The sequence below is a fragment of the Xenopus laevis genome, chromosome 5L (assembly GCF_017654675.1).
Source record: "Xenopus laevis strain J_2021 chromosome 5L, Xenopus_laevis_v10.1, whole genome shotgun sequence".
NCBI classification, from domain to species: domain Eukaryota; kingdom Metazoa; phylum Chordata; class Amphibia; order Anura; family Pipidae; genus Xenopus; species Xenopus laevis.
This window is the reverse complement of record NC_054379.1, coordinates 49,316,510-49,344,120: the sequence shown is the minus strand read 5'-3', so window position 1 is coordinate 49,344,120 and position 27,611 is coordinate 49,316,510. Positions and strand designations below refer to the sequence as shown.

At 39.7% G+C, this 27,611-nt stretch overlaps 1 protein-coding gene across 1 annotated transcript in view; it reads right to left on the bottom strand.

Annotated features, from left to right (window-relative positions):
* syne1.L (spectrin repeat containing, nuclear envelope 1 L homeolog) overlaps window positions 1-25,617 on the bottom strand; it is a 285,490-nt gene extending 259,873 nt beyond the window's left edge. Inside the window, exons 1-2 of the mRNA XM_018263031.2 lie at window positions 25,388-25,617; window positions 9,245-9,535 (exon numbers count right to left, since the gene is read on the bottom strand). Coding sequence (XP_018118520.1) covers window positions 9,245-9,311 — 67 coding nt within the window. The 5' untranslated portion in view covers window positions 9,312-9,535; window positions 25,388-25,617. The remainder of the gene's footprint in view (window positions 1-9,244; window positions 9,536-25,387) is intronic.
* Between the last annotated feature and the right edge of the window lie 1,994 nt (window positions 25,618-27,611).

Below are 27,611 nucleotides of genomic sequence, written 5' to 3'. Positions count from 1 at the left end.
GTCGAGGTTGCATATAAGTCAACGATTTTTTGATGTGCGCTGGGTTTCGGGCAATACCCCTAAGTTTTCTGAGTTTTCAGGTGAAAATTAAGAAAAAATAGTGAAAATCAGATGAGAAAATCTGAAAAATTTGTGAAAATCGGATTTTTTCCCTGCAACGCAAATTTTAAGGAAAATTTAATAAGTAAGCATAAAAAAAAACGAGCGGATTTGATCGGAGTTTGTAGCACAAAATATTGAGATAAAGTCGGACTTTGATAAATAACCCACAAGTGTATTTATTGTGGGTGTCCACCCATTTCCTTTGGTTAGACTGGAGGTAACAAATCTCCCTTTAGAAGATATTGACATTAAGGGGGTGTCTAAGAAGCACTAGCCCACAACCCAGTCAGGAAATACACCTCCCTAAGGGGGGCGAAAGGAGAAGTTCACTTTCACAATCATTTTTGTTTTCATGTCTCTTAAATTGTTTTTTTTATTAGTACCAAGTTATAATATGTAAGAAAGTTTAGGGTGTAACTTACTGAACTGGTTCTAGGAAACATTAAAGGGGTTACCGGTAAATGAAACAATTTGCTTTATAAAACAAACATTGCAGAAAAACAATAAACAAATCAAATATTTAACTGAGAAATATCAGTATCCGTGGGGTAACAGTTAAAAAGCAAATAGGTTTGTAATGTGAACTACCCCTGGGGTTCATTATTCCTATTGCTACCCAGTGCACAGGGATTAAAGGATGAAGATATGATATAATGGAAGTGGTACTTGTGGGTTTGGGTTGATGACTTGAATCACGTTGCTGCCTTAGGAAAACCTGTTTAGGAAATGGTAGTAATATATTGCTATTTATTAGGTTATTTATTAACCAAAGCATTCAGTATTCTTGCACTGTAGCACTACATTACAGGAACTCTGCAATGAACAATCTCAGGCAACAGCAACAGTAACTATGGAGAGAAGAGTAGTATCATGCCATCTATGTCAGTTTCCCTAACTCTAAGTTAGGAGAACCACAATTAATAAATGCAGTAGCAAGGTAGTAATAAAATGTATTTATTAGGACATTTATAGCCTAAGGCTATGGACACACAGGCTGATCAACAGCTGTTTTCAGCCTGAGTAATTATGCAGGATGAGAGAAGCAGCTCTGCTCAGTGCCCCTGCTCCATTGTTTTGAATACGATCAGCCTGTGTGCGGTCACACACAGCCTGAGATCAGCCAAATTAGGCAGGCTGAAAACATGGCCTGTGTGTCCATAGCCTAATGTGTTTTGTGGCAAATGGGCACTTACTCAAGTGTCAACCCTGTTTCATATAATCCTATATTATAAGGACCACGTCGTCGTTCAATATTATCAAATACAATAAATTATATACAGGAACCAGAGCACAAGCTCACTGTTATTATTAAAATAAAACAATTTATATACAAGAACACTATATTCACAGTTATAATAACATAAAGTTTAGTCTGTACTAGAATAAACCTTGTAGTATCCTTAAATTGCTGAACTGATGGGCGTATTTATGTGTCTCTAAGTCTATATTTTATTGTATGGGAAAGCTAACAATGCCACATCTCTGATGTATCTGAAGTATTAGACACATTCACACAAAACAAATGTGCTAAACGGCATCTGGCACTTCTGCAATTTACATGATTTTTCTTTCTTTCTGTTTTCAAGACTTCATATTGATATTTGAAAGAGCATCTCCAAGTGGCAGCTCAGGGGCAGTGGCGTAACTAGATGTTCAGGGCCCCACAGCAAATTCATTTTAGGGCTCCTAACATATCCCGAAGTTGTACTGTATTACCAATATATTTTGAAATTGCATTTTAAATTGAATCATTAATTAGGGCCTCATGGAGCCCCCTATACCTCCTGTGCCCCCTGCAGCCCCAGGGTCTGCTTCCTCAGTAGTTACACCCCTGCTCAGAGGGTTAAATTCATGATTCAGGGTCATCTATGTATGCATGGATCTCTTCCTTAGTTCAGAGCCATTATGCCAAAAGATTCAGTATTAAAAACATCACCTGACCCTAAATCGCTGACCAGTAGCCAATAAGATCAGCACTGCAGAAGTAAATAAATGTGATCAGGGCACATGCAACAGTGAAGAACTGTGAAGCACTGTTCCTACAAGACAGTTATAGCCACTGCTGATCTCTGAAAGAGTTTCCACTACCTGTTCTATTAGTAACATCACAAGGAATATACAGTACACATATACTCTAAAGATAATAAATGGGACATAAAGCACTTCTTAAAGGGGAACAATAATGAAGCAAAACAAGCCCTCTTGCAAGGATGTATATTTAATAGGCTACCATATACATTGGCTGATTTGGTCCTGATGTTGTCAAAGCATTGTTAGGCAATAATAATGAAATTAGCCAGACCAACAATATGTACATAGGTGAAGGATCCATTATCTGGAAACCCGTTATCCAGAAAGCTCCAAAAATAAGGGGAGGTTCTCTCCCATAGACTCCATTTCAATCAAATAATTAAAACATTTCAAACATATTTCCTTTTTCTCTGTAATAACCAAACAGTACATTCTACTTGATCCCAACTAAAATATAATTAATCCTTATTGATAGGAAAACAATCGGGCTTACTCAGGGGCAGATTTATTAAGGGTCGAATTGAAAATTCGAATTTGCATTTTCAATTTTATTATGGTCAATACTGTCAAATTCGACTAGGGAATAAACTCGAATCGAGTTTTTTAAAAAAAATTAAAATGTGATTTCAGGGGACTCTGGCCCCTGAAGAATTCAAATTCGACTATTCGCCACCTAAAACCTGCCGAATTGCTGTATAATCATTTCGAATTCGAGTTTTCGACTCTAAAATTTGCGCGAGTTTAAGATATTTGATTATTGTAATAAATAATCGAATATTAGAATTTCGAGTAAAATCTAATTTATGCGAATTAAAAAAAAAGAACATGAATTTGAAATTCGAATGTTGATAAATGTGTTCTGTTGATTTTAAATGATTTTTAGTAGACTTAAGGTATGAAGATCTAAATTAAGGAAATACCCCTTATCTGGAAAACCCCAAGTCCCGAGCATTCTGGATAACAGGTCCCATACCTGTACATGCAATGCCAGTGACACCTCTAGCACCAGATTGCTTTCTGGCATCACTAAAGAACTCGGAGTCACAACTGTTGTTACTGAACGTGGACAATGGTACAGCAGTGTCAAGCTTTTAAAATCATTAAGTGGCTGAAGTTTTTTAGATCTCCCTTTAAAAAGCCGTGTTACAATAAATATTCAAGACAGCTTAAAGAATGTTCCAATTGTTAAGGGACAAACACTATGTTATAACAGCAAACAACACTCTTTTCAACGTATGGACTTGTAATCTGTACGTAAACACAACTTGCTATTTACCAGAAACTATTATAACCATTACACATGGAAATGTTCTATACATGTAAATCAGTGCAGAGAGAAATATTTTCACTTAACAGTATTTTGAGGGTCGCTTCTGTGCATAAAATATATATTGGTCACTGGCAATATCAATTTGTAGTGTCCTGACATTTATAAACCTTAATGGTATCAATGCTTCGGTTAGCTCCTAGGGAACTGCTTGTATACAGTGATATTAACAATTCAGAAAGAATTTTGTCTTACCATCCCCTTTGATAACTCTGCCCTGCCCCTGGCTAGCTTGCTTGGTTACACAAATACACAATCAGTTGTGTCACATGCACTGACTCTGCACTTTTAGCACTGAACATTAGTTTGTAAAGCCACCTCACATTACAGAAAGGTTACAGAACAACTTTGCAAGAGCAATTCTGTAATAGATGGCAATATGTCTAGCACTTGACTAAACTAAAATACACCAGCACAGATCTTCCTGCCTAGCTGCAGCAACCAGTCTCCTGGGAATAACCTTGCTACCCTATACCAGACTTCCTAGGGCAGAGCTGTGCTGCAATGTTGCAAGTCCCCATGTTTGGAAGCTGCCAAGTTTGACGGCTTTATTTCTGGTCCTTGTTGCTGATCGTGGAACAGGATTTTACACATTTAAAGGCAATCTGGTCTTGCATTTCAGTGTGCATGTTCGTGCTCAGGGTCATTTTGCCTTAGGAGGTCTGATATGGGGGAACAGTGCCTGGCTGTTGTGGAGGTTAAAGCAGGAGCCCTATTGTCTATAATTGGCTTTACTTCTCCTTTAAGAGTTAAATGTATATTTATGTTTCTTAAGCTGTATTCTCCATGCTTCCTTCCTCTCTGTCACACTGGGCACAGCGCAGCTCCCCCATATTATTTCGTTCAACTATAAGAATAAGCTCAATCTCAACCTATAATTCTTATAAGGCATTAGCATGTTTAAATAAACTTTCTGTGGGATAACACAATCCCACTATTATAATTTTACATATTATTTAGTATTTTTTAGAATCAACTAATAGCCATTAACTTGCTTACCCTTTTTAGCCGATGACCTGGGTGTATATACCCCAGGTCCCACGCTCCTGGGTTTGCAAACTCTTCATACAATGCATAAAGGTTTACAAAAAGCCACACTCACCAAAGTAGACGAGTGGCCTGGGTGCATCGCCCCAAACTAAAATTGCAAGCTTCCAATGACAGTGAAGCCAAGCATCCCAGCCATCAACCCAGTTGCAAACCTCTGACTTAAGCTGGTCACACATAGAGAGATCCACTCATTTGGCAATGTTGCCAAACAAGCGGATCTCTCCCAGATATGCCCACGGTAATGCACAGAATACAATCCGACTGGATTTTTAGTTCTGCCCGATAGACATCTTTCGACCAGATATCGATCTGGGAAGCCCGACAGAGAGCTACATACACGACCAATAAGCTGCTGTCGGCAGCTTTTATCGACCCGTCTATAGCCACCTTTAGGAGGTCCAGCATTGGAGATAAGGGCTTTTCTCAGTAGGCGGTCCAGTATGAGAAATAAGGGCTGTTCTCAGGAGCCTGGTTGCTGGTTGTTCAGCAGGGGTCAGGACCAGCCAAGCCAACAGGCACCCTAGGCAACCAGGCCAGTCACTACACTACCACCCGCCTGTGCACACGCATGAGCGCATGCACCGTGGCAGAGGGGAGAGTAACAGAGGGGGAGTGACAGAGGAGTGGGGAGAGAGTGGCAGATGGGAGCGGACTAGGGGGTAGGCAGGTTTAACAGGTACCTGCCCAGCACCCCCTATAGTTGCTTGGCAGGTGCCTCTTCTGCATACCCCTAGTTTCAGCCCTGGCAGGGGTAAAGCTCTTTGCCGGAAGATGTTATACTTACCCTAAAAGAGCTTAATTTACTTTTGCTGTATTTTGCCAAGCCTTGGCTTGTATCTCTGGTAGACTGCCTACAAGCTTCCTTATCACACCCACAGGCCCACTTCTGTATTATTTATCCTTACAAGAAACCTTTAAGCATTACTGCAAGGACAACAAGGTTTTCTTATAGCCTGTACGGATAGAGATACCATACATCTACTGCAGCATAGGTAGTAAGGACAATTATGTAGGATATCGTAGTCTTTTAATAAATAAGGTGCATTTTGCCTTTAAATGTTTGCTTGCTACTGCTCAGGGTTTAAGAGACACCATCAAAGCTCCACATACCTTACAGATACCCAATAGTATAAACTGTATAATATTTATTAAAATGCTCCTGACTGCTAGACAAGTTGATTGATTTGCACATTTTTCGAGGTGTTTTCTGCTTTGATCAATGCAACAATTTGCCTGAATATACTCGACTTTCAGCAGTCAAGCTACATTCTGTTATAGATAAACTTAATATTCAAACATAGACTGTGAGTTCAGCCTTGTATTTACTGTAGGCGTCTGCATTGCAGATTGGCTCCTCATTTATAATGCAACGCTGTGTTTCAAAGTGTGTTCATGCACAAAATCTTATGTTGGACAAAGCAAAACATGAATCTAAAATGTAACACATATGCAATAAAGGCTACAGGCTCAATCAATGCATAGAATAGAAAAATAAATATATACAAAAATGAACATGCAGCCATCGCAACAAAGACAGACATGAAGGCGGAAATTTGCACTGTGAGTTTTAACTTTTGGCCCGGTACTGTCAATGGCTGTCACAAGGTATCTTTTCAACTGCCTCTATCCATAATACAAGCATAATACTGACTTTTAAATGAGCTAAGGGCTATATACATGTTGGGCACTCTCCAGCGAGGCAAGTCAGTATTCATTTGGCGGGGACTTATACACATCTTTCATAAAAATGGAAATTAGCCAAGGTGATTTTTTCTCAGATATCACGCCACCAGAATTGATCGATTTCCCAAGAATCCCCTGTGATGCCCTGGGCAGGGGCATTTGCAGTATGTTAAACTTGCCACAAGTAATATACACGGATATTTTAAACATTAGATATCTTTTAAACAAACCTATCTGCAAATAAAATATAAAATTGACAATCTGCAATTACATTTTCGGAATCTTCCTGTATCATCTTCTCTTTGTATGTCACAACATACAAATGAAAACTGAACAGGTGCTGCTCCTTGTAGGAGTCTGGACTCTCTGGAGCATATAGTTGATTTGGAATAAAGATCATAATTCATCTGCTTGGATATAGAATCCCTGTTAATAGGACTAACAACATAGACAGCAGGCACTGTGGCTGCTGCAAGGTTGAAGGGGTTGTTCACCTTTGAGGTTAACTTTAAATACAGGTATGGGACCTGTTATCAGGAATGCTTGGGACCTGGGGTTTTCCGGATAACAAATCTTTCCGTAATTTGGATCTTCATACCTTAAGTCTACTAAAAAATCATGTAAACGTTAAATAAACCCAATAGGCTGGTTTTGCTTCCAATAAAGATTATTTATATCATAGTTTGGATCAAGTACAAGGTACTGTTTTATTACAGAGAAAAATAATTTTAAAAAATTTGCATTTACAGAGAAAATAATTTTAAAAGATTTGCATTATTTGGATAAAATGGAGTCTATAGGGGATAGCATTTCCATAATTTGGAGCTTTCTGGATAATGGGTTTATGGGTAATGGGATCCCATACCTATATTATATAGAGAATAATATTCTGAGACGAATTTCAATTGGTTTTAATTTTTCATTATTTTGGGTTTTTGAGTTATTTTGCTTTTTATTCAGCAGCTCTCCCGTTTGCTGTTTCAGCCATCTGGTTGCTATGGTCCAAATTACCCTAGCAATCATTCATTGGTTTGAATAAGAGACTGGAATGTAAATAGAAGAGGACCTGAATAGAAAGATGAGGAATAAAAAGAAGCCATAAAAATATATTTGAGTATTTGTTTTAAGATGGGCTCAGTGAACCCCATTTGAAAGCTGGGAAGAGACAGTAAAAGAAGGCAAATAATTAAAACACTATAAATAAGAAAAAATTAAGACCAGTTGAAAAGTTGCCTTGAATTTGCCATTGTTTAACATACTAAAAGTTAACTTAAAGGTGTACCATCCCTTTAAAAAACATTAAAGAATATATGTGCAAAACATATCTTTATAAGATGTGAAAGGGCAGTTCAGCAGAGAATTCAGAACTCTATTCTCACTTGAAAAGGTTTTTTTAGCGTTCACATGTGACTATATGTCATGAACTGTCCCCCTTTTTATAAATATGCCCCTTGTGGAACGGAAGAGGGGGATTAACATTGCCATGGGTCATGTCTCCAAGCACACGCATGAGGTTGGGGAGCCCGGCGCAAGTAAGTTGTACCTCTGAGAGCCAAGTTTGCTACTATTTGAATTTAGGTTTATGGACCAAAAGTAAAGTTCCATAAACAATGGAGCAGGTTACCATGAACACCACCTACTCCTTACAATTAGAACAATATCACTGATTGCTATTAAGTTAGGCTGCCCACAGTATGGAGTCCTATTCTGAGTTAATAAACTCATTGAGAATGTTCTCACATCATGTTTCTTACATGCAACAGTTTCAAATGAAAGCAATACTTGTTATGCTGTAACTGCAACAAATGAAAAGTTGCACTCACTAACTCAGCTACATTTCAAAATGTATTCATGAAGAAGCTGAAGAAAATGTAAAACGTGTTTTTTTTTTATATTTTAGACAAACTAAGGAGCAGCGATATTGAAGGGGGATTGCCTCTCCTCTCTGCCCCAGTCGCTAATGCAGCTAAACACAGGTATCTATGTGCAAATCAGGGCGCAAAGTGCATAAAATAGAGCAAACTGCCATGTGTTTTTCACCATTACATACACTTTGCACTATGGGAAAAAGTATTTAAGCTTGAGAATTGAGTGCAAAGGCTTTGCAGTATTGCCTGGGCCAGCAGGGCTATATTCATGAGTGGAGGATGGATGCAGATAGGTGTCCCCTCTTCCTCACCCTAACTTGTGTGCAGGGTCCAAAGGAATTCTTGCCCCCACCATCCTCACTCTCTGAACCACTGACACATGCAGAGGGCAAGTAACCCCGGGAGGTGATTAGTGAATGAGCACCAAGGGGCACAAAATTGCATCCAGAACATTTGTAAATGAGGCCCAGGCAGGCTCGGACTGGCAATCTGTGGGTTCTGGCAAATGCCAGAGGGGCTGCTGTATGGTTCCATAGAAAGGTACCATATAGTGGGCTGGTAGGGGGCTATTTGGGCTGGAAGGGGGCTGTTTGGGCCTCTGTGTACTTGGAATGGCAGGGCCTATTTTGACTCCCAGTCCAGGCCTGCGCCCAGGGACAAATTTATGTGACCAAATTACCCTTGTGGCCCTAGCAACTACAGAAATTAACCTTACATATATATTTATGATAAAAAAAAGTAGACTGCACATGACAGCCCTATGCAATCAATCAACAAAGTCGGGTTTTCATACCTCTAAGAAGCCGTTTTACATAAAAGAGTTTCATTTCTGAATTAGTACTCGATTATTCATAAACACCAAATTAGTTAAGCATACGGTAGTATTTGTGATAGACAGGAAATATAAGGAAGACAGTTGAAATCATGCTGGGAGAAGAAGCTCACGGAAGGATACATATCAAAGTTATCCCTTTATTACTTTCTGTAGATGCAGCAATATTATAGGATTCAGTCTGGAATACTATTAAGTAAACAGCAGGCAGATAAAAAGCTGTTCTGCGCAATTTGATGATTAAATGTGATTACAGAGTAAAACTCCATGGTACTCGTTTTGCTAGCTGTCATTTTAGCGGGGTTTGTTTTAGTCACCACAAACATGAGAAGGATGAGCTGAACTGCTTACCCTGCAGTCTTTGCATCACATTAGCAATGTCCCTTGTGGATCTGCTTGCCATCCGAGATGTGGCCATGGTACCTGCTTCTGATTTTCTTTAGCGATGGAATCTTCACACCAATTTCCACCCGAATGTGTTAAAAATGATCACCTTCTCCTCTCTGTAGCATCATTGACCTTCTTTTCCCTAATGACAGATAATAGCTGAGTCACCGCTGTCTGGCGCCCAAACAAAAGCAGACCGGTCACGATTCCTCCACTGGTTTATTCGTTCTTTGGAGTCCCGTCCTTCTCACCGATCTGAAGAGATAAAGAGACAGGTTTCAGAAGAGACTTGCACTGGTATCAAAGCAAAAACCTGTAATCTCATTAGCAATGCTGATAAAGCCTGGCAGCGTGGGATAGACTCACTTGTGCCAGGGAGACAATTATTGTTCAAAGCACTCAGTGTTGTGTTGAGCAAAATATCCACAAACAAAGCCAAACTTATGAGTGCCAGCCATCAATAATTCTCATGTGAAAACCGTAATGGTAATATGGGATTTCGGAGCCTGGTTGTAAAATAAAAGTAAAAGTATCCACCACGCTTATTGATTGCAAAATAAATGACTATGTGTCATAAGAAGCTTCTGCCATTTTTTCTAAATTTATATCCAAAGTGCCCATCAATTACAGAAATCCATACAGAGAAATATTCAAGAATATTAAATAAGAATAGAGCACAGCGTTGTCTAGAGAGGGGGATTAGGCACAGGCGTCGTCTCTAATATCGATATCAATCTATATGAAGACATAGCAAAAAAATGAATGGCAAACAATAACAGCACTTTTGCAATTCTGCTAAGATTTTAAACCAGTATGATACTTTAAATGATATTGCCACTGGTTTATAATAAATGTGAGATGTCATATAGTCAGTGGAACTTTTTGGGTCCAAACATTTTACAGCTAACACCATTCACTGGTTAAGGCACATAATAATACCTATTTATATATTTACATCTATAAAGTGTGTCAGCAATACTTATATTTTTGCAGATCCATACACATGAAATTGCAATGCTGAGAAGCTGAATTGAATTAATTTGTGTTAATGTTTCACTTTACCCATGAAGATTTTCTACACCTGCTATAGCAATACCTGCTATTCGGTAAATCCCCCTTGGTGCGGTGAAGGAGAGGCGGAAGTGTCTAGAGTTGCCCTCATGGTTTTGTACTCCAAAATGTAATCTGACATGGGGCTAGACATATTGTCAGTTTCCTAGGTGCCCCCAGTCATGTAACTTGTGCTCGGCTAAACTTCAGTCACTCTTTACTTCTGCACTGCAAGTTGGAGTGATATTACCCCCCCCCCCAGCAGCCCATTAGCAGAGCAATGGGAAGGTAACCAGATAACAGCTCCCTGGTAGATATATGAACAACACTTAGTGGTAAAAATCCATGTCCCACTGCAACTCCTTCAGTTACATTGAGTAGGAGAAACAATACAGAAAACAAATATAAGCACAAATAGGAGAAACAATAGCCTGTCAGAAAGCAGTTTTATAATTCAGCACCGGCTCTTTTTGAAAGCACATGACCAGGCAAAATGACCTGAGATGGCTGCCTACACACCAATAGTACAAGTAAAATAATACACTTGTTGGATTAGGAATTACTTTTTATATGGTAGAGTGAATTATTTGCAGTGTAAACTGTGTAGTTTAGGAACAGAAACTACACCATAAAAATCATGACAGAATCCCTTTAAGGAGTGTTTTTACAATTGACAATCTTTACAAAACACTGCAAACACAGAGCATATATAGGAGTGGGACCGCCATATTGTTGCATTATTCTCTAAAGTTTGCAAATGAAACAATATCTCAGAAAGCTGCATTGTCCAAATAAAACACATTGTTTACTTTTGCCTGAAAATATATAAAGTAGGATAGTTTTATAAAATAAATATTTTGTTTTTCTGTTTTCCTGAGAACAACTACATTAACTTAAACCTAACAACAGTTTGAATGAGAAGGCATGAAATAAAACCACTGTATTTACAAGTATCACTTATGAATAAAGTAACAACGTTTGCCCACTTGCAGTAACCATTGCAAACAATATGGTTCTTTTTAACAGGTGTCCAGTAATTTCTGTCTGCTGATTGGTTGCTATATGTGACTAGACCAATGTAATGTATACACTATAACCTGTCTTTACACCGGTGAGGAGAAGATGGAGTGCGCTGCCAAAAATGCACTTTAGCATCAAAAAGTGCACACTTTATAATTAAAGTTCAATGGAAAAACCAACAACCCCTTTAAGATTACGGTAGCATTAATCTGCGGGTATGAAGAAAGGAACAAGGCAGACTGATGGATGTTTCAAGTAGATAAATGCGGAGTGTTGTAATTGCCTACACAAACATTTCCTCACTCACTTGCAAAAGCATATGTGGTTGTGTACATGTACAACAATTGTGCAATGGCTTGCCATTACCATGGAGACCAGTTGATAAAAATGAAATACCATGATGGTGACACTGAAAAAATCTGTTGTAAGTTAAACCCTTAATGTTAACTCACTTTGTGGTATAATCACCTTCCAATAACATAACATATATGCTACTTTCCATGCCTGTGGGTATATTGCTGACGGACTAGTCTGTACTCTAATATGACATAAATAACTTAATGTATATTCATCTTGCAATAACTATAGTTTAAGAAGATTTAGATGTATTGTCTTAAAGGAGAACTAAAGCTTAACTGAAGAAGTAGGTTAGAAATGTTGTACATTATGTTTTGTACTTCTGTACCAGCCCAAGCCAACCACAGCCCTTTATCAGTAAAGATCTGTCTCCAAAGATGCCCCAGCAGCTCCCCATCTTCTTTTCTGCTGATTCACTGCACATGCTCTGTGCTGCTGTCACTTACTGATCTTATGGACCCACTCACAATATACAGTACACATAGAATAGAAATGTCACAATACAAGGCTGATTAGTAATTAATACAGATAATTACTACATGGCAGCACAGAAACCAGTGTGACTAGCATCATAATTTAATAATCAGCCCTGTAGTATCAGCTTATATTACACGACAACCTTGTTTTTTGCTTGGTAATTTGCAACGACCCCTAAGCTTAGCTTCTCAACAGCTGTCCACTGAGCATGTGAGTGTCGCAGACACTTTCCAAGATGGTGACCCCCTGTGATAAGTTTGAAGTCCTGGATCATTGCTGCTATTAAGAAACTGAGACTTTAGGCTGGTGCAATAAGTTCAGTATATAAAATATGGCATTTTTAGCCCTATTCATTTTTAGAATTTAGTTCTCCTTTAAAGGCCAACTAATCATCCAAAGTAATTTCTGTTTATTTTCTTCAAAATAATGAGACTACTGTATCCCCTAAAGTACAGTCAAGTCAGGTACAATGCTCTCCTGCAATCCCTGCATAAGTACTGTACCCTGATTGATCTTATGTCAGAAGAAATAAAAATGCTAGAAATGCACCCCATTTCTTTAACAATGTAAATAATATTTAAACAAGTCATTAATGATAGTTGTCATCACATTAAGATGTTCTTAGCCTTCACAAATGTAGTTTTCCATGTGACACATTCAGTTTCATTTTGTTTCATCCAGCCCCCACCTTGGGTATGCACATTGTAAATTCTATACTTGGCACCGAATTAAGGCATTAGAGGTAACTTGTAGAGGAAGCTGAAAAAGTAAATCAGGGATATTGGGCATACTGCACACACCAGTGTCTGAGAAAAAATAAAGAGCCTCAAAAAAGGTAAAATGCAAAATATATTTTAAAGTTTTTTACAGCTTATTACAGGCAACTAAAAGGAGTACCTTAACTGCACAGAAAATGCTGTGCAATGATGAATGATCCATAGTGGGCACTGTTTAGCTGTATAACCCAGAACCCCCAACTGCAGCTCTCCAGCAGCAGTAATTCCAGAGCTTTGCACATGTACAATACACCACCAGGAGGGCAGGGTAGTATCTACTGTATGTCCCAAGTCAAAGATACAGAGGAACAGAACTGAACCATTGGAAAAGAACAGAATAGAGATACTGACAGTTGGAAGCAGTATTACAACCATATACTTAACAGAAATTCAATTATTCTTTCATTTTACAGCATAATATAAAACATGTTAAAAAGAGAAAGGTTGCACACTAGCAACCAGGTTTTTTTTTCAAATCAAATGTAAAACAGTATTGCACGCTGAAAAGGTTATACAGCGGCTAACAATGTCTGCAGTCATTATTCAGTTCCAACTTGAAATGACACAAACGTATCCAAATAATAATGTCAAGGCTTCTGGAGCCTAAAATAAATACAGGAATAGGCGTAGAGGGGAGTACGGATATGAAAAGTTAATAAATCAGGAGACTGGTTGTAGTGCTCCTTAACTTCCGTTTGAGGAAACATGCTTAGTATGTAGCATACTAGTTTTGCTGAAACATAAATAACTAAAATAAATAAAGGAGTGGATTTATAAGCTTTCCCTGTGCATTCCTGTCAGACACAGTGATATTCTACCATCTATTGGACAGAAATACCAATTTTAAAAGCGTTTCGCTCTGTTTCTATTGCCCTCTAATAATATTTCTGTGGACTTTCCATGCTACGGTCAGCTCTTTGATTAATGCCATGTCTTGCAATGCAAACAAATTGCAGCATAGATGAAAGAGCTGACCATTATTTTAGATAGCATGGCACTGACACTCTGGTGTTTTAAGAGGGTGCCATAGATTCGACTTAGTGGGGCATATTTATCAAGGGTCGAAGTTCGAAGTTAAAAAAAACTTCGAACTTCGAATTCAAAGAGACCAACCGAATAGAGGTCGAAGGTTTTTGGGGGTCGAAGTGGTCCGTATTCGGCCTACTTCGAAACGTACGATCGAAGGAATATCGCCTTCGATCTACTTCAATTCTAAGTTCACCCCCCCAAAAAACTTTGATTTCTCAAACTCCACCAATTGCCTCCATATAGGTTCTAGGAGGTCCCCCATAGGCTAAAACAGCACTTGGGCAGCTTTTAGGTGGCGAATGGTCGAAATCGAAGTTTTAAAGAGACAGTACATGATAAATTTTGATATTCGAATTTCAATGTTTTTTTCAACTTCGAATTGAAGTTGGACTATTCCTTAGTCGAAGTACACAAAAAATAGCTCGGAAATTCGAAGTTTTTAACTTCGAAAATTCACCTCGACCTTTGAAAAATCTGCTTATGGTTATGGCTTACCTTACAATTCCCCTAAATGACATGCTTCCATCTGGTACCTTTATAGAGAGGTATAACACAAATGGATGGCAATAGGAAATGGTGCTTAAGTTTGGAACAAACATAGGGGCTAACGCTTTGGCTAAGAATCTAAGATAACTCTGTTATGTATGTATAATTGATGTGTGTAAAAAAGAAAATAAAACTTACCTTAAAAAAAAAAAGAATCTAAGATAACAATTGTAGGTCAAGTGTTTAACAGGGTACTGGGAGAAAAGCTTAAGGGCTAAAGGTTCAACAGTGAGTTCAGCTCAGGAAAATGATACAAAGGGTTAAATGGTAAGGTTAAATAGTAAATGTTAAATTGGTATGGGGTCATGAGGAGTTCCCAGCCCATGAGAGGTTAAGCATACATTACAGGAGGTGGAGCACTTCTTTATGTGCTAGTCCCCTTCTGTGGCAGAAAAATACTTTGCAGGGTTGGGGGTGCATATGGCACATGATGGATTTAGAGGCTTGTTTTCACATGAGCTACAGGAAATTGAGTTATTCTCTGGCTGTTTCCTTGGCTTGCCCACCGACTATGATTGGAATGTGAGGTTATGGCAAATATTATACAAAAAACTGCACCGGCCCCGGGTTATTCCAGCGAGCACCACGGAGCGCTTCTCTTCTTCTTTCTTCAAATTTCCAGCGTAGACGCATGCGCAGTAGAACGAAATGGCCAACTTTTTTGTTAAAGTTCGGCTTTTCACTCTATTGCGCATGCGCAGCCGCAAGAAGAAAGAAGATGCCAGAAGATGATCACTCCGTGGTGCTCACTTAGGTCAATTTGAATAGGGGTACATATATAGGCCATATATATGACTTTATTGGTGATGTTGGTGCAAATGTTTGAAGTGGTCACTTTTTATTAAAAATGTCCAAGGAAGCAAAATAAAGGCAAAAGAGATCATGTCCTAGACATGAGCCCACCCTAAAACAAATGTAGAATACCCCCTCAAATGGTTAAAAAAACTATTAAAACAAAAATATTTAAGTTTTTTTATTTTATTTTTATAACTTTTTGGCATACAGGATATGATGTCACTGACATAAGATTGAGGAGGATGTAACTTCATTTTATCAGTTCACCAAGTATAATCAGGCGAAGGAAACTATGGCGAAAGGGGTAACGTAACGATCGTTTACTTGAGCAAAAATTTGTCTGGCAAAAGGGCGCAAAACTTTGCTAGTGATGTACTCTTTCGCAAGTGAATTGTCCTCTATACCAATTAGTAAATTGGCGATGTCCCTGCTGATTGGATTTCTGGCGACTTTTCGCCAGCAACAGCCACTACGCCCTTTAGTAAATTTGCCCATTAGTGGTTTTTGGATTTTTTTCACTAGTAATCCTCAGAAAAACGCACCTTTTTAGAGGTTTTAGGCTACGCCCAGACAATCATTACCAAACCAGGCAGAAAATCTGTTGCCTTTGGCTTTTTAACTGCTGACTGATTCTGTCACTGATTCTGTTGCATTTTGGCGCAGAAATCCACCAAGTCTGCCTGCACCCGAGGGGAAACAATTGTTCCGGTTACAGACAGACAAGGAGCAGAAGTGCAGCGGTGCAGCGGACTATCTACCTGGAGTAGGGATCTGTCATCTTTGGGCCCTGGCCTTAGAGTTTTTTGCATTTGTATTCAGAAGTGTGTGTGTTAGCAATTTTTTTCATTTGTACTTGCCAAATGTGGTTTTAGAGAAAATGTTTTATTTGTGGTTTCAAAAGCCTCTAAAACCACTAAAATAAGAATGTTGGATATCATGCCGGGCCCTCAACCACTGCTATGGAACCACTTAGGAGGACAAGACCCACAGTTTTGGAACTGCTGCTACAAAGTGAATAGATGGCCAAATTGGTTAAATCTGATCTGAATGCCCCCTTGATTCAACTTGCCATTGGAGATTGCTTAACCACACAAACGCCTTAGGCATCAACTATGTGGTGAAAAGGAGTGAAAGTGGACATTTAAATCACAATGACCAAAAGGGAGCAAAAGATCCAACAGCCAGCCAATCTCATGTTTCATTTCAATCTCTTTCCTTGTAATAATATCTAAGAAAGTAACCAAAAAGAGCACAAATGCAAGTGTTTCTTTCCTGTGTTGTTACAGTTAAGAAAATCGCATAGTCCAGTAAATTGGCCTTTCTGTCTGCCAGCACTGGTGCAGTACATTGGGTTCACTGTGCAGGCAGATATACAGTAAGTTTCAATCATTGCAATGCTTGGCATGTGAACTGACAATATATTCAGATTGATACTATCAAGGATAAAGAAAAACAATAAACAAGATGAGCACTGTGGAGTGATTCCTGTCTGAGGAAATGAATATACTGTATGTGCTTCAACCAGCAACCAACATAAATGCGAAACCTTTAAAGGGGTGGTTTACTTTTAGTCCTAGCAACATTGCTGTTGGTCTTCATTCTTTATAGTTTTTTTTTTAATTATTTACCTTCCTCTGGAACATCTTTCCAGATTTCAAATGTGGGTCACTGACTTATGCACCCGAAAAAATTATTGCTCTGTGAGCTTACAATTTTATTGTTATTATTCCTTAAGGTGGCCATAGACGCAAAGATCCGCTCGTTTGGCGATATCGGGGGGTTATCTGAACGTTCGGCCTTATGGCTGAACAATCCGATTACGATGCGCAATGGGCTCCGGCGGGATCGGTCGGGTCAAAATCAAACCTGTCCGATCAACCAAACGACCGATCTCTGCCGGACAAAAGATGTCGGCACTCTCCACACACAATCCGAAAATCGCACGAATCCTCAATTTGTACGATAGGATCTGTGCGTCTATGGCCAGCTTTATCTTTCTATTCATATTCTAGTCTCTCATTCAAACTACTGCCTTGTTGCTAAGTAAAACAAGACCCTAGCAACCAGGGTGCTGTAATTCCAAATTTGTAGCTAATCTACAAACAAAGATCAATAAAAAATCTCTAGATGGCCTCAAAAAGGGAAAAATCCTTCCTAGAACAGACTCTGCATCATTGAACTATACAGTAACTACTGAACAGGACAAACCGTCCTGACTACATACAGCACTTATAAAATGCATGTTGAACAAGGGGTCTATTCTTATAAATGGGAACAAAAATACTACACATGTGTCAAATGCATATATGGATATTACATTCTGCCTTTAGGTGTTTAACAGCATAATACCTTTAAAAACATTTCATTATTTCCCTTAAAACACAAGTGCAACTTGGAAACTCGACTTTGCATCAAATTTACATAAGAGAAATCGGCAGTATGCTATCGTGCCACTGATTTTGTAATCTGATCTGGGATAAAATGCATATCTTGAGCTGCCTGCAAACCTTGAGTGGAATCTGCTGAGCAACAGCATCAGTGGAGGGACGATGGGGAAAATGATGGATTGGATATTTCCACTGGAGCACTCTGCTGTTTTTATCAAAATTAACTTTATGCAGAGAGGTGGGTTTTGTATATCCACATTGCACCCCAACTTAATGTGTGCTGGTAGCCTTTGTGCAGCGGTAATCCATTGCAGCCCACAATCTTGGTGATATTCAATATACCTTTGGTCACCTTACAACAAAAGACTTTCTTTTGCACAATTATGCAATGTATAGTTCCCTTCTACCACTGCTTGCCCATTTTTCTATTCAAAAACTAAGCAATTCAGAAGGGAAAGCAAGCTTTTACTGTAAATATTCAATATATAAACATTGATAGTTACTAATATTACCATTACTGTCAAAATGTGAATGCACTTAACATCTAAAAAGATTTGCAAGGCTAATCTGTGTTGTGTAGGAAACCTCCCATAAGTTTATTAGAAATTGGTCTGAGGTGCAGTAAAACCCAAAATCAATAGATTATGTCTGCTATGACTGCCAATATTGCATTACATCTCATGTTTTCTAATGAGAGGGAACTTTCAGGACCTTGGAAAGTACATAGAGAAAGAAATGTCCTTCTGTATGCGGCACATTATCTATAGCACCAATTCAGTGAGAAGTTATGAATACAAAGTAGGTGTTACACCTCCCCCATCCCAAGGAACTATTTTTTGGCACATATCTATTTCTTCTGTCACCTTGGAGACTGTAACATTTCACTGGTACATTGTGACCATTTCAGGAACTAGCAGTGTCATCAGTACAGAGTTGCAATATTCAGCATTGTTTTATTAGCAATCTTCTAAGTAAAAATGTGACCATGTCCATCTGTTACCAGCAAAGCTTTTTTTTTTTTGTACATTAATTTGCATGATCTTTCAACAGTATGTCCCACTGCAATATACATTCAGCCTGGACTTAACTTTATCTACCCTTTGGTACCAATATATTTGCCTTCTATGGACAAAGGCAGGGCAGAAGGCACATAAAAGGCAACACTTAGAACCAGTTATTTATACAGAATTTATCTACCCTTTACCCTTCTATTATTTTATAATAGCCCTATACACGTGATATCATTGGTGGCTTTGCCTACATAAATAAAATAGGTTTACTGTATCTGTACAAAATAATAGCAAAAAAAAAAAACACAGCAGTGTAAATATTGGACTAGAGAAAAGAAGAATTCAGCAAGTCACAGCTAAGGTAATACTATACTGGACATTTTTGGCTAAGCTCAGGCATGGTAAAAATGAACTGGGTCTGTCAAAGAAAACTTCAAAGTCCATACATCATTTTCATTTTCATTGCATTCCAATAACAATTCACTTCACATTTGTCTCAAAATTTAAAACAAGGGCCATGTACCTGCCAAATTCTCTTTAAAGGACATATAAATGTTATTTCACAAAACATCAGTTTGCAGTAACAGCTCTGGATTGTCCCAAAGCTTATGATAACCTTTCTGTGATTTAATGTTTTAAATAAATGTAAACCTGAATAGTCCATTATATGTGTGTGGGTAGTGGCCTATCTGGTTATTTCACCCCTGTAAATTTTCTCAGGTTAAATTTATGTATGAACGAGGTAGCCCACTGAGCTGCTTCTTACAAAACACAAAATAAAATCTATATATAGGTATGTGTGTATAATGCTGATGATTACACCATAGCCTAACATACAAAATACAGTAGACATGAGCTCTGAAATTGCCTCTGCATTGTACACCCCCTCCAGATTTTTAACTACACAAACCTTTATGGTTCATTTTCTATTTGCTTGCTGGAATTAATAACCTCCCATGATGATCAAGGTCCATCAGCACTTACACAGGTCTTGACTTTTAACCTGTTACAGATATCAGTCAGCATTAATGCTGGAAAAGATGTTTAACTATTTATTCAGTGTGATGGAAGGTTTAACAATCCATTAGTATTGGTCAGTAAGCAACTGTTTTATAATAGCCTGCAAGCTAAATGCGTCTTTAGCTCATCAATTATTAGGCATCTTCCTAAAGGAGACATTAATGCTGTAAAACAGTCTGCATAAATATATAAACCAAGTGGCATTTAGTAATAACTGTCCTTAATTTTTATAGTGTAAACTGATGGAATACAAATGACAAATACTATGAGAGTATTTTGCATACTTTTTAAAACTAAACTAGCAGATAAATCTGTTTTCTATATACTAACTTGTTGTTTAGTGATTTGTGTGATTTTTTTCATATCAGGAAAACTCGAGGGAACTCCTTGGTAATTTGTGAAACTGAACTGCCTCACTGCTAGAGAAAGGTGGTATAAGGACACAAAAAGTCAGAAACAGTGTGCTCCATCTGTGTTGAAGCACATCTAAGAGTTCTTAGAGGAGTTTAGCCATAGAAAGACACTACATTGTGGCACTGGAATCTGCATCGGACACAAGAAATAGAACATAAAGCTCCTGTCTGGGTCTGATATAGATCCCAGCATTTGTCTACTTAGGATCCCAATGTAATGTTAACACCCTACATTTGATATTTGCTTAAGCAAAGCATAATATGTATACTATACTTTTAATTGCATTTACGTAAAGGGAATTACTTATATATTAATATAGCGCCTTTCTCCCACAGGACTTAAAGAACTTTACAGCAAGCAAGTCAGGTATGTTAGTTGTAGTAAGTATTGCAGGACAAGGAGGTTAAGTGACTTGTGTGCGATGTGTGGGTCAGGTTAAAGTCAGGAAAAAGTCAACTCATACCCAAAATGTTGCCATTTTAAGACCTGCACACAATCCATACTTGCATATTCCCGCTCCTTATGCTACTTCTGTGTGTGCCTCTGATTTTATGAGACAGAGCAGAGGAGTAGTGTACTTCTCCATTCTGACCTGCACTAAACCCCACTCTGCAGTGGGCACCCAAACTTCAACCCGAAGTCACCCAACCCAAAGGTTTCTGGTAAACACACATCACTATTATCCAAAGTCACAAGAAGTTGCCACAAGGACTTAAGCCAGGATATCTAGCATGAGAACCTGTATCAAAGACTGATCACTAACAACTAGACCTACTTGCACAATACAAAATCATGAAATCAATACATTTTTGTATTGAAGCCCTGATAGAACCAAAGCTGGTATTTAATGTCTTGTTCTAAAAAAAAAAAATATGGACCACAATTTATCTTCTCATCTGTCTAACCATAATGCATATGTCATCCAGTCATTTTAGGGCTAAAATGGCAACATATGCTACAGATCAAAATAAAGTGTTCTCCAGCCATTCAGGAGCCTCTCCTAATGGACAGCATGCCTTTCTAGTGTTAAAGCAATTAGAAAGCAGCTACAGCCATCTAAAGGAGATATAAACTGTTGTAAACACATTGGGTTCCCCTATACAGGCCCCCTACTCAACTACCAGGAACCAATCTCCTAAAGGGGCCCCCATATCTCAAAGCTCTGCAGTGTGGTGGACAGTCGCCATGTTTTGCAGCATCCAACCTATCAGTGCCTTCATGACTGTGATAATCAGCCAGAAGAGTGCATTATAAAAGCTGCCCTGGCTCCTGGACTTCAGTGCATATGCTTTAGCAAAGCAATGACAGTAATGAAGGCTCTGAAAGTATGCAACTGTAGACAAATATAGTCTCTGCCATCCCACTGTGCAGCTCCACATTGGGCATAGGCAACCAGAACTTTAGAAGTTTTTGGTGATGTGGTTGGAGAGGCGGTAAGAAATCAAACTGCTCAGGGACACCAATGTGTTTAAAATGGCTTACTTCTCCTTTAAAGTGATCCTTCAACTAGGTCAGGTATCAAAAAAATTGTGCCAAGTCAGTCTGTATGTGCTTTATAGGACCTGCTTTGCCATTTTACAAAAACATGTATCAGATCACAGAAAATTTTGACTTGTCTCATCCAGACATGCAAATACAGTGTAACCCAGAAAACCAAGAGGCATGAATTTTTCTGGTTGTAATTTAATCATCACCACTAAGAAGATTGGGCATGTTTAAACAACAAAGCTTCCATTCTCCATCACTGACAAAGGCTTACTTAGGGCAATGGCACATCAGGAGATTAATCGTCAGTGATAAATCTCTGCTTCTGCGGGCGACTAACCTCCTGTAAAAGCGATTTGGGGAAACTGAAGAGACACATGGGTTTTAGGGTAGTGGCACATGTGAAGATTTGTCGCTACAATTTTTTATGCATGGCTGCGGGCGACAAATCGCCCACCGCATCTCCATTGTTAATCGTTTAAATTACTGCTGGTATGCCCAACTTATCACTAAATCTATTTTTTTTCCAAGGCAATGCCCAACTTATCACTATCGCCCAAAGTTGCCTCTGAGGAATCTTGGTGGATTTAGTGATAAGTTGGGCATACTGCCAGCAATTTCAGTGATTGGCAATGGAAACAAATCTTCCCGTGTGCCACTACCCTACCAACAAAGATTCCCATTATTGCTGGTGGGAAAGCTTAGAGAAAAAAAGAAGCATCTCTTTGGAAATCAAGATGCTCATTTTTCAACCCTATGGTTGAAAATTCTGGCCTACAAAGGCCCATCCACAAAGCACTTGCACCATAGGGACATCTTTGGATGCATTAAGCAGCCTCTCTTTCATAAGTTCTTTTGGTGAAAACGCAGAGACTTAAGGTCCCCATAGACGCGACGATTCTTCTTGCCGAACGACCGATTTTAGGCAAGTCCGACCAATCCTTCAAAATTATCGTGCGGTTAGTGGTATTCGAACGATCGTACATCTTACGATTTTTCGGCCGACATCTGCCGGGAAATTGATCGGCCAGGTCAAAAAATCTTTGTCGGCCCCAGTGCAATCTCTCTATGTTTGCAGGGCCAAGCAGGCAGCTCCCCTTTGTTTTCCTGCCAAATTGGTCTTTTTAGTTGATGGTAAATTCGTACGATCGTACGATCGTTCTGAGAAGATATTGGTCTCACGATCAGGATCTGATCTTTTAAAAATCTCAACATCTATGGCCAGCTTAAGTTACCTCAACTACAATCCACAGGCAGTGAAGTAAGAATGAATTCTATTTTCTTCCAACTTTTTTTTTCCTGATGCTTTTCTGCATAGCTAAGGAATTGGCCCAACCAATTTCATATGAAAACATTGACATATTTTTGAGGATGCCTCTATGGTGGTTCTTCTTCTGTAGTTCAGTCTTAGCTACATATTCTTGTTGGCTGGGTTACTCTCAGGAGAACTGAAAGGAGAGAATGTGCCAATGTGGCTTGTCTTCTCTTTTCAGTGAAGGAAACTGGCAGATAAACTGGCAGGGCGATGCTTTCATTTCATGTGCTCAGTTCACTATTACCATGGCAAACCTAAACTTTCATAGCAATCTTATTAAGGGGTTGTTCATCTATGAGTTAACTTTAAATAAATGATGAAGACCAATTAAAAGTTGCTTAGAATTGTCATCATACTAAAAGTTAACTTAAAGGTAGGGATGCACCGAATCCAGGATATGGTTCGGGATTCTGCCTTTTTCAGCAGGATTCGGATTCGGCTGAATCCTTCTGCCTGGCCGAGCTTAATCCAAATTTGCATATGAAAATTAGAAACGGGAGAGAATTTGCGTGATTTTTTGTCACAAAACAAGAAAGTAAAAAATGTTTTCCCCTTCCCACCCCTAATTTGTATATACAAATCAGGATTCAGATTTGTTATTTGGCTGAATCTTTCGCGAAGGATTCACGGGTTCGCCGAACCCGAAATAGTGGATTCGGTGCATCCCTACTTAAAGGTGAACCACCCCAAGTTATCTGCATTCTTACATAATTTATAACTGTGGTTCTGTATTATCACCAGTAACATCATGACTTTATATATCCTAAAATCTGACTATAAATGTAAAACGTCAGGACTAGTGTAAACATTCAGTCATTGATTGGTCTGTTGTACTACTAATTGCAAGATAATGTGGAGTTGAAACTTCTTTGCTCTGCACACGTATGACGTGTCAGTAGAACCAGAGTGTCACGTGAAGCTGATTCCCTGACCCCTGCAGCGTGTGTATAATATGAAATAATATAGATGTTGCAATCAATCTAGGTGTGGAAGCATTTTCACTTATTGAATGATGCGCCACTTTAAACTTTCCCTGCTTCTGTTACATTTTCATTAAATATTGATATCAGGTAGTAATGGCAAAAAGATAGTTTCTAATGTCATAGTTTTGCTGTAGTAAAATAAAGTACATTCTTATTGATTTTTTCCCCTGCGCTCATGGAAATAGCAGCACAATGTGTGCAGTCTAGCACCCACTACTATAGGAAATGCTTCATCTAGCTTTGCCAACATGTACCTGACAGCACGCTGGCATCAACTCAAACAAAAACGGATGTGACAAACCCCGCTGATGCCCAGGAAGGAAACTTTGACAGTCTGGATGACAATGAACTCTTAAACTACCAAAGCTGGTACAGGTTATCACATAAACAGCTTACCTAGCGATTGTGGAAGCGCACAGATCCTCACTCCTGTGTGTTTTATTACACTGCCCACTGCTTTTTATGTTGTTTTCCAATCACGACACTTTTTAGATCTGAAGCTCGACATCCCTATTTAGCTCTCAGAAGACGTTAGGAATTGTAGTTCGGCAGCAGCATTAGGGCCACCGCTGATAAAAAAAAGCAGATCTATAGAAAGGCATCTAGCAGTGAAACGCTTAGGCAAGAAAAGCCACAAGATCACGCTCAGATGAAAGCAGAAAAGCAAGCAGTTCTCACCTCCTGCCCTTGCTCTGCGTAGAGCCAACAGAAAGACTAATCTGTGGGATTTCTCAGACTAATGCTAATCTCCTCCCTCCCACTAGCTGTGCTTGGGACTCTCTGCATTGTGTTTATTCATTAGCCTCCACTCAAGTGTTGTGCTGGGGAGGAAGCGTTGCTCCGTGGTAACCAAGTATAACAATCCTACCACATGTATATTCAACTGCACTACCTTACGCTCAACCACCCCACAAGCACAAGAATGGTACATTCCTCCATATAGATCTCCTGCACAACTGATCTTGGGAAATGTGTGCGTATATGAACACGTAGATACAGTATATATATATATATATATGTGTGTGTGTGTGTATTAGGTGACAAAACATTTATATATATATATTTTGCTGATTGAGAGAGTGGCACATTTCTACTCTTGTAAAATATAAATGCAAGTTCTACACATGCAATCAAAACCATATGGGTGGCATGTCCTGCTTGTAAATATCACTGATGTACTATAAATAGGGATGTACATGGATAGAATTGTGAAATCTCCAGTAGCAGCAGCAGCAGTATGAGCAGGTATAGATGTGCCCTATAGCAATGTCCATTGCTCAGAGAACAGTGTCCATGGCTCCAGATGCAGCAGATGTGCCATTGCAGTCCTATAAATCGCTCCTCCAGATTCTCCAGCCCCCCCAAAGAGCAGCACGCGTGGTTTGACCCAGATCAGGAAAGAAGCTGCATGCAGCCACCATCACTATCCACACAAACACTCACCAGATCTTATTATCCTGGATGCACTTGGCAGCCTCGCAATGGGAACAACCTGTCCTCACATCAGCACATCTCGCGGGCATCCTCCCCAGATCTCATATCCGAGCTGCTCCTTTCAACCGGCACCCAGACACTGACAGAGAATCCGCAGAGCCCTGGGTTTTGTGCCAGTGTCTCTCCTGCAGCTCAGCAGCCTCGTCCGCTCTATAGGAACCAGCGGTGTCCTCAATTCTCTCTGTATCACCGAGGCGGGGAGACTGGCCAGAGAGGGAGGGGGAGCTGGGGGCGTGGCCTCCTTCACTTTGCTCTCCTTTCTCTTTCAGATTGACTTTATTCACATGTCAATGGCCTGGAACCTGTTGGCTACAGTGAAACTGATATGGAACTGCTTCTATAGGCAGCATATCCCATCCATGGGCAGAGGATTTCCTGCTCAGTATCTGCAGGAAGCATACAGCATCCTAGCACACACTATTTATACATACACTCTTATATATCTATAAATACATACACTATTTATACACACACTTTCTTATATATCTATATATACATACACTATTTATACACACACTCTCTTATATATCTATATATAGATACACTATTTATACACACACTCTTATATATCTATATATACATACACTATTTATACAGACTCTCTTATATATCTACCAGTAAACCCCCGATTCTCTAAAGAATCGTTAATGAAAGAATGCTAACAACAGTGAGGCAGCAAAATGCGATGGGTGCTGATTCACTCTGCATTCCCAGGCAGCAACTGGCGACGCTAATTTGTGGGGATGTAGAGTGAATCTGTGCCTCTTGCTTGTTATTACCTATCTGCTATTAGAATTTTTAAATTTTGAGTTTATTGGTAGTAAAGTGTTACTGAAAAATTTCTTTATAAACAACATTTTTTGTGAAAATGTTCTCCTGTCCTTGAATGAGTTCTCCCTGGTGAGCTGTACTTAAAATTTTGACTTTAACATCAGATGAACGCTGCACTCATAAAAGATGAAAATGCAACATAAAGTTGACCATGACCAAACACAGGCTCAGATAGGTAAATGCCGACTTTATCCAATGTTTGTCCTTGTGATTTGTTGATTGTCATGGCAAATGCAGCCTTAACAGGGAATTGTCGTCGTTTAAGTTTAAAAGGTAATTCGTGGTCAGAACTGGTGACAGAGGCAGTGGAGTGGCTGCCGGTACTGGTGACAGAGGCAGACAGTTTATTAACTGGTGTGACAGAGGCAGTGGAGTAGCTGCCGGCACTGGTGACAGAGGCAGTGGAGTAGCTGCCGGTACTGGTGACAGAGGCAGACAGTTTATTAACTGGTGTGACAGAGGCAGTGGAGTAGCTGCTGGCACTGGTGACAGAGGCAGTGGAGTAGCTGCCGGCACTGGTGACAGAGGCAGTGGAGTAGCTGCCGGTACTGGTGACAGAGGCAGACAGTTTATTAACTGGTGTGACAGAGGCAGTGGAGTAGCTGCTGGCAGTCGGCACTGGTGACAGAGGCAGTGGAGTAGCTGCCGGCACTGGTGACAGAGGCAGTGGAGTAGCTGCTGGCAGTCGGCACTGGTGACAGAGGCAGTGGAGTAGCTGCCGGCACTGGTGACAGAGGCAGTGGAGTAGCTGCCGGTACTGGTGACAGAGGCAGACAGTTTATTAACTGGTGTGACAGAGGCAGTGGAGTAGCTGCTGGCAGTCGGCACTGGTGACAGAGGCAGTGGAGTAGCTGCCGGCACTGGTGACAGAGGCAGTGGAGTAGCTGCCGGTACTGGTGACAGAGGCAGACAGTTTATTAACTGGTGTGACAGAGGCAGTGGAGTAGCTGCTGGCAGTCGGCACTGGTGACAGAGGCAGTGGAGTAGCTGCCGGCACTGGTGACAGAGGCAGTGGAGTAGCTGCCGGCACTGGTGACAGAGGCAGTGGAGTAGCTGCCGGCACTGGTGACAGAGGCAGTGGAGTAGCTGCTGGCAGTCGGCACTGGTGACAGAGGCAGTGGAGTAGCTGCCGGTACTGGTGACAGAGGCAGACAGTTTATTAACTGGTGTGACAGAGGCAGTGGAGTAGCTGCTGGCAGTGGTTGTGCTAGTTTAGTAGCTGTATCTCCAAATGGTGCCCCTGATGGCTTCAGCAGAGAGATGTAGTGAGGAACAACACACTGTATGAACAGTCTTGAGGAGATTTAACTGAGGAGAAAGGGCGCAATGGAATATACAAACG